Source organism: Pseudorasbora parva, chromosome 19 (assembly GCF_024679245.1).
Source record: "Pseudorasbora parva isolate DD20220531a chromosome 19, ASM2467924v1, whole genome shotgun sequence".
Classification (NCBI taxonomy): Eukaryota; Metazoa; Chordata; class Actinopteri; order Cypriniformes; family Gobionidae; genus Pseudorasbora; species Pseudorasbora parva.
The window spans coordinates 30,980,160-30,992,738 of record NC_090190.1 but is presented as its reverse complement, the minus strand read 5'-3'; the positions used below and the strand labels follow the sequence as shown (position 1 = coordinate 30,992,738).

Below are 12,579 nucleotides of genomic sequence, written 5' to 3'. Positions count from 1 at the left end.
TGTATCCAATAAAATACAATATTTAGTTGAATAAATTTGATTTACAATACAATTAAACTGTATATATTAAAGTGTCTTTTTTAAAATAGAGCCACCTTAGGTCTTTATTGCAAAGCATTCATGAATTACAGATACACCTACAGGTCCTTCTCAAAAAATTACCATATTGTGATAAAGTTCATTATTTTCTATAATGTAATGATAAAAATTAAACGTTCATATATTTTAGATTCATTCCACACCAACTGAAATATTTCAGGTCTTTTATTGCTTAAATACTGATGATTTTGGCATACAGCTCATGAAAACCCAAAATTCCTATCTCAAAAATTAGCATATCATGAAAAGGTTCTCTAAACGAGCTATTAACCTAATCATCGGAATCAACTAATTAACTCTAAACACCTGCAAAAGATTCCTGAGGCTTTTAAAAACTCCCAGCCTGGTTCATTACTCAAAACCGCAATCATGGGTAAGACTGCCGACCTGACTACTGTCCAGAATCATTGACTCCCTCAAGCGAGAGGGAAAGACACAGAAAGAAATTTCTGAACGAATAGGCTGTTCCCAGAGTGCTGTATCAAGGCACCTCAGTGGGAAGTCTGTGGGAAGGAAAAAGTGTGGCAAAAACCGCTGCACAACGAGAAGAGGTGACCGGACCCTGAGGAAGATTGTGGAGAAGGGCCGATTCCAGACCTTGGGGGACCTGTGGAAGCAGTGGACTGAGTCTGGAGTAGAAACATCCAGAGCCACCGTGCACAGGCGTGAGCAGGAAATGGGCTACAGGTGCCGCATTCCCCAGGTCAAGGCCACTTTTGGGCTACAGAGAAGCAGCACTGGACTGTTGCTCAGTGGCCCAAAGTACTTTTTTCGGATGAAAGCTAATTTTGCATGTCATTCGGAAATCAAGGTGCCAGAGTCTGGAGGAAGACTGGGGAGAAGGAAATGCCAAAATGCCTGAAGTCCAGTGTCAAGTACCCACAGTCAGTGATGGTATGGGGTGCCATGTCAGCTGCTGGTGTTGGTCCAATGTGTTTTATCAAGTGCAGGGTCAATGCAGCTAGCTATCAGGAGATTTTGGAGCACTTCATTATTCCATCTGCTGAAAAGCTTTATGGAGATGAAGATTTCGTTTTTCAGCACAACCTGGCACCTGCTCACAGTGCCAAAACCACTGGTAAATGGTTTACTGACCATGGCATTACTGTGCTCAATTGGCCTGCCAACTCTCCTGACCTGAACCCCATAGAGAATCTGTGGGATATTGTGAAGAGAAAGTTGAGAGACGCAAGACCCAACACTCTTGATGAGCTTAAGGCCGGCTGATTGCCTCCATGCCACGCCACATTGAAGCAGTCATTTCTACAAAAGGATTCCCGACCAAGTTTTGAGTGCATAACTGAACATAATTATTTGAAGGTTGACTTTTTTTGTGTAGTAAAAACACTTTTCTTTTATTGGTCGGATGAAATATGATAATTTTTTGAGATGAGATTTTGGGTTTTCATGACCTGTATGCCAAAATCATCAGTATTAAAACAATAAAAGACCTGAAATATTTCAGTTGGTGTGCAATGAATCTAAAATATATGAAAATAAAATTTGTATCAGTACATTATGGAAAATAATGAACTTTATCACAATATGCTAATTTTTTTAGAAGGAACTGTATATGCTCAGATTTATGGCAGTTAAAGGGATAGGTCACCCAAAAATTTAAATTCTGTCATTATTTAATCATCCTCAAGTTGTTCCAAACCTGTATGAGTTTCTTTGTTCTGCTGAACACAAAAGAAGCTATTTTGAAGAATTTTTGTAACAAAGCAGATAGAGCAACCATTCACTACTATAGTAGGGAAAATACTATGGTAGTCAATGGTTGCTCTATCTGCTTTGTGACAAAAATTCTTCAAAATAGCTTCTTTTGTGTTCAGCAGAACAAAGAAACTCATACAGGTTTGGAACAACTTGAGAGTGAGTAAATGATAATAGAATTTTCATTTTTGGGTGAACTATCCCTTTAACAGGATAATTTCTTGTACTGATAACTACTGAAATTATCATATATCATATATGCCTCATGAAGGTCATGAGACCGAAACATTGCTAATAAAAACTTTCTGATTTTTGCAAGTACTGATAGTGTGCGGGATTTCCTTTTGTTTGTTTATTGAAACTACTGAAATTATGAAATTATTATTTTATTGTCATTCGGGTACCTTATCCTGGGGAAGACCTGTCTTGCTGAAATATAGCTGGCATCGGTCGTCAGCTTTGATTAGGAAATAGTAGTTATCGGTCTCCGTTGGAACAAAGAAACCACTCAAGCGTGCCACAAAGTTATCAATCTCATTGGGCCACACATAGGACAGGGAATCCACCCACTGGACGGAATATCCAGGCCTACTGGAATTATAAATCAGGACGTCCTCCAGAAGGTTTGGAGAAGAGTTGTTCCACATCTCCATTTTAAAACCTCTGCCACCTACAAACATGAACCTTTTATTATCACTCAATACAACCAAGACAGTACTTGTTTATAGGAATGTTCATTTTACATGTGTAATTAATTTCATAAATACTAGGGGAGACTTGAGCTTGTTGTCAAAAGGTTTACTTCAATGAATATTTCTGTTAAGTATATCAAACATTCTATACTGCAAATTAAATTAAATGAAATTGAATATTGCTGTGATAAGCTGTGATCAATAAATGAATCACAGCTATTAATTTAGTTAAGATAAGGGGTTCCCAATTCCAGTCCTCGCACCACCCGGCTCTGTACAGTGTGTATGTCTCTCTTTTCTGACACAACTAATTCAGATCACCACGCAGTGTTCACTACTCCCTGAGCCCGGGATATCTGTTGAAGTTCACTCTACTTAACAAAATGCGTTCATTCGCAACACCTTGCTGAAAAACTCAAGTCGCACATATTGGAGAATATATTTTTTATAAATATAATTATTGATCCATATAATTATTGATTTAATTGAATTGATATATACTAACCATTTATATATTAATTATAAATTTCACTTAATCCAATCTTTCAAATTTCATGTCTAATATGAAAATAAACATAATTTGGTCTTTTTATCTTATTTAACCGTAATCGTGATAGTTGACTAACTGTCGCATCTCACTTAATTTACATCCGCAAACAGACTATACCACAACATAGCTGCTTTGGATGGGAATCTCCCTTAAGATGACCTTTTTAAGGACCCTTTTAAGTCCATTTCACAATGCACATACAGTCCCTGACAAAAGTCTTGTCGCTTGTGTACAAATTGACCTAAAGTGCCGCTGAAATATATTTCTAATCAAGATTTTTTTACAAGAAATGGCTCATTTTAATCCCACCAGCTTTTGGATAATGTTTCAGTGAAAAACTAAACTTTCAAAAAGTATTCTAATATTCACAGCTTGGTAAAGCCCATTGAGTCAATTTTTGCAAAGACATAAGTGTTGTCACCTTGTCATATGAGCTTCACCTGTGACTAATAATGGATCAATTAGGTCTCAAGTGTGTATAAAAAGAACCCCAGTACGCTAGACCTTCACATCAACTGCAACTAGACCTCTGCAAACATGCCTAAGATTCACCCAGAGACTAAAGTTTTGATTATCAAGAGGCTGAAGACCAGATCCACTGCTGATGTGGCAGACACCTTCAATGTGTCTCAGCGTCAAGTACAGAAGATAAAAAAAAGATTTGAAGAGACTGGAGACGTTTTTGACAAGCCCAGGTGAGGCAGACCCCGCAAGACAACTGCTCAAGAGGACCGTTTGTTGGCTTGAAAATCCAAGGCCAGCCCATTTTCCACTGCAGCAGAGCTCCACGAGACCTGGTCACCTGAAGTACCTGTGTCAACCAGAACTGTTTGTCGGATTCTGTCTCGAAATGGCCTCCATGGTCGAATCAGAGCCCAGAAGCCAGCACTAAACAAAAGACAATTGAAAAACCGTGTGGCATTTGCCAAGGCCCACAGCCTGCTAAAAGGATGGACGCTGGAAAAGTGGCAGAAGGTGGATTTTTCAGATAAATCTTCAGTTGAATTACACCACAGTCGCCGCAAATATTGCAGGAGACCTACTGGAGCCAGAATGGACCCGAGATTCACCCAGAAAACAGTGAAGTTTGGTGGCGGAAAAATCATGGTCTGAGATCTGCAGGGTGGAAGGCAACATCAATAGTCTAAAATACCAAGAAATCTTAGCTACCTCTTATATTCCCAACCATAAAAGAGGCCAAATTCTGCAGCAGGACGGTGCTCCATCGCATACTTCCATCTCCACATCAAAGTTCCTCAAGGCGAAGAAGATCAAGATGCTCCAGGATTGGCCAGCCCAGTCACCAGACATGAACATCATTGAGCACATGTGGGGTAGGATGAAAGAGGACGCATGGAAGACGAAACCAAAGAATATTGATGAACTCTGGGAGGCATGCAAGACTGCTTTCTTAGCTATTCCTGATGACTTCATCAATAAATTGTATGAATCCTTGCCAAACCGCATGGATGCAGTCCTTCAAGCTCATGGAAGTCATACAAGATATTAAATTTGGATCTCACAGCACCACAACTTAATTTGCAGACATATTTTTGTATTTGCAGTAAATTTGTTCAATTTCTGTATAGGCGACAAAACTTTTGTCTTGCCAAAATTTGACCTTTCTGTCTTGATTAAATGATAAATATTTTTTCTATGAAAATTATTTATTTAACACCAATTAATTAATTAAAAGTCAGGTTAATATCAGGTATTTCTAGAAAATAGATCTAGAGCGACAAGACTTTTGTCAGGGACTGTATGGTCACATGGAATCCACCCCTTAACTGAGTGTGCCAGATAAGAGAAACATACAAAAATGTGCAGAGCGAGGAGGCGTGAGGACTGGAATTATGAACCCCTGGTTTAAATATTTTTATGGCATTATCAAAGATGAATACAAAGAAACTGTTAAAATTCCAATTCCCTTGCTGTTCATTGTTTGATGGCCTCTAATATACAATGCTTTTTTGAAAAGTAACATAAATCAATAATATAAAATAAATCATGGTCTTGTTTGAGATAGGATGTGATGCTTCAACAGTGACAAAGTCAGATGTTCTCGCACATGGAGCACAGAATTCAGCTGTCGTGTCAATAATGACTATGAAAAAATTGTTACACCATAAAAAAATCTGATTTATGATAAGGTTCTCACCAGGAAACACAGTCATATTTGTTCTTTCATATCCAGGTGTTATGCAGACAATCCTCTCATTTGATACGCTCTGAATCTGACACTCACGACCTAAGAAAATAAAATTATAATAACAAAAAATACATTTTTATATATATATATATATATATATATATATATATATATTTTTTTTTTTTTTTTTTTTTTTTTTTTTAAGGTTACCTCCTACTAAAACCATAGCTGGCTGATCAGTCTGATCAAAGTAATGTCCCTGAATGGTCAGTAATGTGCCGCCCAATATGCTGCCCTCAGAGGGAGAAACTCCTGTCACCTCTGAAAGAGACCAGGGCATGTTTTTTTAATGAATTAATTACACAAAAAAATTACAAAACATAAATGTTGTCCACACCTGCATATGTTTGGAACATGGAAAGCTTGTTCAGTGTTGAGATTCTTAAAACCCAGAGATCCGGCAAACTCCTAAAAAAGAAAATATGTATTTTGTCTACTTTTCTGTCAACATCAAAAAACATGCAGAGACGTTAGAAGTTTAGAAAGTGAAATCAAACTTATCTGACCTCCCAAATTCACCATCAAGAATGTAACTGAGGTTGTGATGACCTAAAACCCAAGACAATGACATTTAATCTGACAAGAATCTAAAGTGAATAAATGATTCTTGAACAGTTTAATAATAATGTTTCCTCACCAACATACGTTCCTGTCATTTTACAGCTCATATATCCCCATTGGCTGGTCTCAGAATCCAAAGAGAGGCCATACCTGAAAAATGAATGCATATTTATGGAGAGTTCACATTCAATGTTTACAATTATTAATGAATTAACTGAAATATACTTACTTTTCATCTGAATTGGGTTTAAGAAGTTCACAAGGCATGCCTCCCATGTAAGCTCTGTTCAAAGAAAACAGTTCCTTATGTCAACACAAAGAATATATTTACAGTTATATATTTTTTTCCATTTCGTATTAAATATTTCCTGACCTTAAAAATCTCACATCCATGCCATTGGAGCTTTTGTCAGTGTTGCTTCCGTACACATCGGTGTAGATTCTTCCGCGCAGTGTCACCACAGTCCCTAAAGTTCATACCGTTAAAATATTTTGGGGTATTTTTTTTATAAACCAAAGCGGCAATAATGACAATTATGACAAAAACTAACAAAGCTCACCTGGGGGACCTGAGAGTGGACTGATGCTTTGAATGCTAGGTGTATAGTATAATCGGCTCTGTAAAAAAAGCAGTTCATGTTTTTATAAATATATTGCTTTATTTAGAGAAGATATGATTAGAATATGTATTAATAAGCAGCACAATGAAGTCCATCTCACTTACATAGAACATGCACCAGTAATACCACTGATATCCAGAACAAATGTTACTGGAAGGAATGGGCACACCATCCACGCTGACCCGCACCTCATAGTCATCCTCTGGCAGAGCTCTGAATATGGTGCAATACAAAGCTTACTTTGAGAAACTTTTTACATAACATTATGCGGTACAGCTATTTCAGAGAATTAAAATGTGCATATCTTCTTCATTTATGCATGAATATAAATTCCGCTATAATAAACATGTTATACAATCGAATGCAACAGATTTTTTTTTTATAACACACAAAATATTAAAATAAGGACATAAAAAGAAAGTTCATGCAAAAAGGTAAATATTGAAATTTTCAAATGGCAAGAAAAATATTTGGGAGCTACAGGACCGGGAAAGATTTAAAGTACAAACCCAATTCCAAAAAAAGTTGTGACACTGTACAAATTGTTAAAAAAAAGTAATGCAATAATTTACAAATCTCATAAACTTATATTTTATTCACAGTAGAATATAGATAACATATCAAATGTTGAAAGTGAGACATGAAGTCAAGATGGGCAGAGGATCCCCAATTCCCCCAATGCTGCGGAGGAATCATCTACACTGCATAATTTCTTACAAAGATTCATAGAATCTGGAACAAACTCAGTGCGTAAGGGTCAAGGCCAGAAAACCATACTGGATATCCGTGATCTTCGTGCCCTTAAATGACACCGCATCACATACAGGAATACTACTGTAATGTAAATCACAACATGGGCTCAGGAATACTTCCAGAAAACATTGTGGGTGAACACAATTCACCGTGTCATTCGCCGTTGCTGGCTAAAACTCTATAGGTCAAAAAGAAGCCATCTCTTAACATGATTGAGAATCACAGGCATTTTCTCTGGGCCATGGGTCATTTCAAATGGACTGTGGCAAAGTGGAAAACTGTTCTGTGGTCAAATGAATCAAAATTTGAACTTCTTTTTGGAAAACTGGGATGCCATGTCATCCGGACTAAAGAGGACAAGGGCAACCCAAGTTGTTATCAGTGCCCAGTTCAGAAGCCTGCATCTCTGATGATTCTCATTTGCACCACTCAATAAAATTCAATGACTATAGGCCTACCTTGTAATTCAATGTGCTTACCTTGTATAACACATGATCTGATTGGAGTGAGTGGAGTCTCTCTCGACATCACAAGGGATAGATCTGGTGCGGGACACCAGCGTCACACGGTTGCCAACGTTTGGGTCATTGGCATTGAGACTGAACTGATTGGCAAAACCTGGGGGGGGGGGGAAATCACTAACGATATTAGAGATTCCGTAATAGAGCCAGTGTGGGATTCATTTGAAAGCATATTGGGGACTTTTTTAATACCTTGCCCCTCTATGGTCAGTTTGGTTCCACCATTGACGCTTCCGAGTTTTGGGGTCACTTTGTCGATACGCTGCGCTCCTGTCAGGATGGAGTTAAAATAAAATCTATTTATTTCAATGCATACATGTCTGTAACGCTTTTAGGATGACAAATTATCCTAAATTGCGCAAACGGTGCAGAATGTCTGAGGTATACAACAATACAGAGGAAGATAAATCCAACGCGTACCTGCGGTGCTCCAGAGTAAAATACAAAAAATGAGCGGAAGGCGAAGCTTCCGTCGCACGTGCCTCATCCTGACAGAGTCACAGTGCGCGCGCTTCAAAACAAATTCCTGCAGTGCCAGTTACTGTATCTCTTCTGCACAAACAATAAACACATCCCATTTGTGTTTAAACCTGCCATTTGCATTTCTATTACAAAACAAGTTAACATTTAAAAATAACATTAATAATTAATTTTCATATTAAAACAATATGTCTTGTTCGTCTTGCTAAACAGACAGGCAGTACTTTAGCGTACATTCAATAAACGGGAGAGCGGGGCACAACCTAACGCTTTTTGACTTTCTCAGTTTGTGTAAATCCACTTGGGGTTCAGACTTTAATTTCCCACATTTCTAGAACAATTATGTGGTTTTGTTTAATTAATACAGTGTGTACTTTTTTTTTTTTTTTTTACCCCGAAAGAATGGAAGTGAAATGTGACAATGTTATGTACCCCTATGTGGGTTACATTATAACAAGACCAAATGACAGCTTAAAAATTGTATATAATCAATAATAATAATAATAATAATAATAATAATAATAATAATAATAATAATAATCAAAGACAAAAGACATATTTTGTTAAATAAAATACAATTTTTAACTTTTTAAAATAAAAAATGTTATTTTTAATAATTAATTTTGTTTGAGTTTGACAACAAACACATCGCTAAATACAGCTAGTTAAACACATAATAATAATGAATCATTTTTGAACATTCACTCACCCATTGTCACCTTGTCATTATTCACCATTTTCTCATTGTTTCTCAAAAGAATTCATAAAAGTATAGAATATAATAGTGTAATGGGGGCTGATTTAAACCCAGTGCTACAACACACCCCACCTGCGATTTAAATCTCCGCTAGCTTGTGTCGCTGTTAGATCAGCATTAAATAATAAAGTATATCAACTGTTAAATAACATATAAAAGATTAATAATATAATCAATAATATATATATATATATATATATAAATAATATATAATTAATAATATCAGATTTGTCTTATTTTAAACAAACACAAAAAAAACAGGAATGGAAAACATTTACTTTTGCTATGGTTAAATAAATGTTCAGTATCTTATCCAAATATATATATATATATATATATATATATATATATATATATATATATATATATATATATATATATATATATATATATATATATATATATATATATATATATATATATATATACACAAAAAAAATGTTTTGTTTTTTATTTTGTCAATTTTTTCTCTACATATTGGTGATATGTCAACTAGTAAATGCTTCTTCCAAGTTTTGTCATGCTGGCATGTGTGGGAAGTTTTATACCATGCGTGTTACAACTAACCCGCTTTTGATCAAATTGATAAGTTTACCAACACTAGAATAATGCTCCGTTATTAATATAACTATGCAGGAAGTAATGCAGGACTAATAAGTAGCACTACATTAACACTTCAGCTACTACTATTAACTAATATAGAAACAAGCTGAACTAATCAGTAAGTAACCTAATATTGAATTCAGGACTAAGATAGTTCCTTATTAGCTAATTAATAATTACTGAATGAGACTGGCGTCACTAATAAGTAATAACTAATAGGCAACAAGGAAAAATTATAACGAATTACTAATTAATACTAATCTACATATATATATATACATTGTGGGCCCCTTATTTTAAGATGGGACCCCCCAAAGATAAAATTCTGGTTTCGCCAATGGTTCACACTGACCATAATTAAGACTCACATACCTGTTAAAGCACTCTTAGGAAATCCAAACACCAGCAGCTCATTTGTTAAGGAGAGCTCATTCTTTTATACCTGCCCAGAGAGTGGCAAGAGGGGATTGGCTGTTTAAGCACTGTTGGGAAACCCAAACAGCAGTGGCTCATTTGTTAAGAAGAGCTCACTCATTTTATACTACCTGCCCACAGGGTGGCAACAGGCAAGAGGAAATTTTTGCTATTGCTTTTTTTCTTTATCAACATTATTTTTATATAAATGGTGACAAAACTTGAATAGTGCACTACAGACAATCCATTTGTCTGATTAAGTCATAAGCTACTTCTTTGCTTTCATTACTGCTGTACATGCACTGGCAACACATTGTGATGAACTAAAAAGGGACAGAACTGTTGTTGACAGAGTATGGCATTGTCATCTAGTTTAAATTAAAAGCAGTGGACAAGAACATGATCATACCATGCCATCCGGTAACTCCAGGAATTCCTCCATGTACTCTATTCTCCTGCCATCTTGAAATATTGTGCAAAAGTCAAAACTCCTGATAAGTCCATTTTATCAGTCTGGCCTTCTGTAATGATAGCAGTAATGCAAGGGAGAATATGAACATAGAGAATACATTTTCATAATATAATTTCAGATGTTTTATGATTGTGTTGAGATGTTTGATTTCAGATGCATTACTTTCTGAAAGGAATGAAACAGATGTATTAGATGAAATGCAGAGTCTATATGTATGGTTTGTTCTAAGCTGAAGATTTGATTACAGTTGATGTCATTCTTGCTACTGACATGCTGGGTTAAGAAATTAATTGTTATGAAATGTGCCAGTTGCGCTAATTACAGTTAACAATAGGCCTATGTATCCTCGGGGACTGTTTGTATTCTCTCAAAGATGCTAGACAGGGGGCATTTTAATTCTGGGAAGGAAGTAGAAACTGACACACTGCATGGCAACCGTTGTTTTGGCTTTTGTTTCATGTTTTTCTTTTCACATCTTTTATTTTGTAATACCCATGACATCATTTGATATTGGTGCTCCTCAAACAGAATGCTGCATCCTACCAAGACTTCATCCTTCCTATACTCTCTCTTGCCTCTTGATTATGTCTATTAAAACATGCTCGTTCAAAAATCACATTATGTTTGCTTACACAATGCTGTCTGAATGCCATCTACACTGTCTAATATGACTTTTTCTCCTCGTCAGATATGCGAAGAAATTCAGGATATCTTCAGCTTCGCCATTGATGGTATATGTGGCGAGCAGTCGAGGCAGACGCACCGTGAGAATGGAGTGAGGCCGGTGGCTTGAGTAAAAATGAGCGCCATGCCGCACCGGTCACGTGTCTCACGGAGGAGCTCGGACGCATAACAGGATTTAAGCTCTGTGATTTAAGGCCCAGTGTATCGTATTTAAAGGGGGGGGGGGGGGGGGAAATGCTGTTTCATGCATACTGAGCTTTTTACACTGTTAAAGACTTTACAACTGTTAAAGACATTTGAAGGAGTATTTCTGTGTTAAAAATACTCCTTCCGGTTTCTCACAAGTTTCGGAGAGTTTTTTTCGAGTATGGGTCGGCTTGACGTCGATACACCGGAAGGTCCTTGTAGGGGCCGTACGGGCTCTTCTCCCGGTAGGGTGTGCGCGCGTGACTAGAGCGAGAGAGGAAATGCACGCCCATAAACACTCTCTCAGGTGCAGATCCAGTCGTCCATGAACACTAATGTCGGTTATAGTCCGCGCCGCGCTCCACTTTATTCCTATGGGTGACATCAAGCGACTTCAACGCTTCAGCACAGCACAGCAAATGTCATGCAAAATTATAATTTTCAAAATGTAATTTCAGATGTTTTATGATTCTGTTGAGATGTTTGATTTCAAATGCATTACTTTCTGAAAGGAATGAAACCGATGTATTAGATGAAATGCAGAGTCTATGTATGGTTTGTTCTGAGTCAGTGTTAATTATATGCTGATGATTTGATTACAAAATTATGTCATTCTTGCTACTGACATGCGGGGTTAAGAAATTAATTGTTATGAAATGTGCCGGTTGCGCTATAATTACAGTTAACAATTATGTCTCCTTGGGGACTGTTTGTATTCTCTCAAAGATGCTACACAGGGGGCATTTTAATTCTGGGAAGGAAGTAGAAACTGACACTCCATGGCAACCGTTGTTTTGGGTTTTGTTTCATGTTTATATTTTCATGCCTTTTATTGGGAATATGTGACATTGTTTTGGGTTTTGTTTCATGTTTATATTTTCTTATTTTGTAATGTCTTATTTTGTAATGCCCATGTAGCCCTCATGTTACCATTGTCTCTGGTTTTAATTTGTTTCCGGTAACCATTGTTGGTAAGTTTTGTGATTCTGGTAATGTTCAAGTTTAGTCAAGTTCAAGTCATTGTTTATTTTTGAATTCTTTCATGTTGGGATTTAAAGGTGCATTGTGTAATATATATGAGGATCTATTGACAAAAATGCAAAATAATATAATAATTATGTTTTCAGTGGTGTATAAAGATAAACCATTATATTTTTCTTACCTTAGAACGAGCCAAAAAAACGCGGGTCTTCTTACAGTGAAGTCACTATATTGCGGCGTCATGTTTCTACAGTAGCCCTTAATGGACAAACTGCTCTACA

The 12,579-nt window shown here is 36.5% G+C and overlaps 1 protein-coding gene across 1 annotated transcript in view; it reads right to left on the bottom strand.

Annotated features, from left to right (window-relative positions):
• Positions 1 to 12,579, bottom strand: part of LOC137047387 (fibrocystin-L-like) — a 61,748-nt gene that overhangs the window by 46,700 nt on the left and 2,469 nt on the right. Inside the window, exons 2-13 of the mRNA XM_067425021.1 lie at positions 7,914 to 7,991; positions 7,680 to 7,818; positions 6,552 to 6,660; positions 6,388 to 6,445; positions 6,201 to 6,294; positions 6,057 to 6,110; positions 5,904 to 5,977; positions 5,773 to 5,815; positions 5,604 to 5,674; positions 5,417 to 5,527; positions 5,216 to 5,305; positions 2,220 to 2,485 (exon numbers count right to left, since the gene is read on the bottom strand). Coding sequence (XP_067281122.1) covers positions 2,220 to 2,485; positions 5,216 to 5,305; positions 5,417 to 5,527; positions 5,604 to 5,674; positions 5,773 to 5,815; positions 5,904 to 5,977; positions 6,057 to 6,110; positions 6,201 to 6,294; positions 6,388 to 6,445; positions 6,552 to 6,660; positions 7,680 to 7,818; positions 7,914 to 7,991 — 1,187 coding nt within the window. The remainder of the gene's footprint in view (positions 1 to 2,219; positions 2,486 to 5,215; positions 5,306 to 5,416; positions 5,528 to 5,603; positions 5,675 to 5,772; positions 5,816 to 5,903; positions 5,978 to 6,056; positions 6,111 to 6,200; positions 6,295 to 6,387; positions 6,446 to 6,551; positions 6,661 to 7,679; positions 7,819 to 7,913; positions 7,992 to 12,579) is intronic.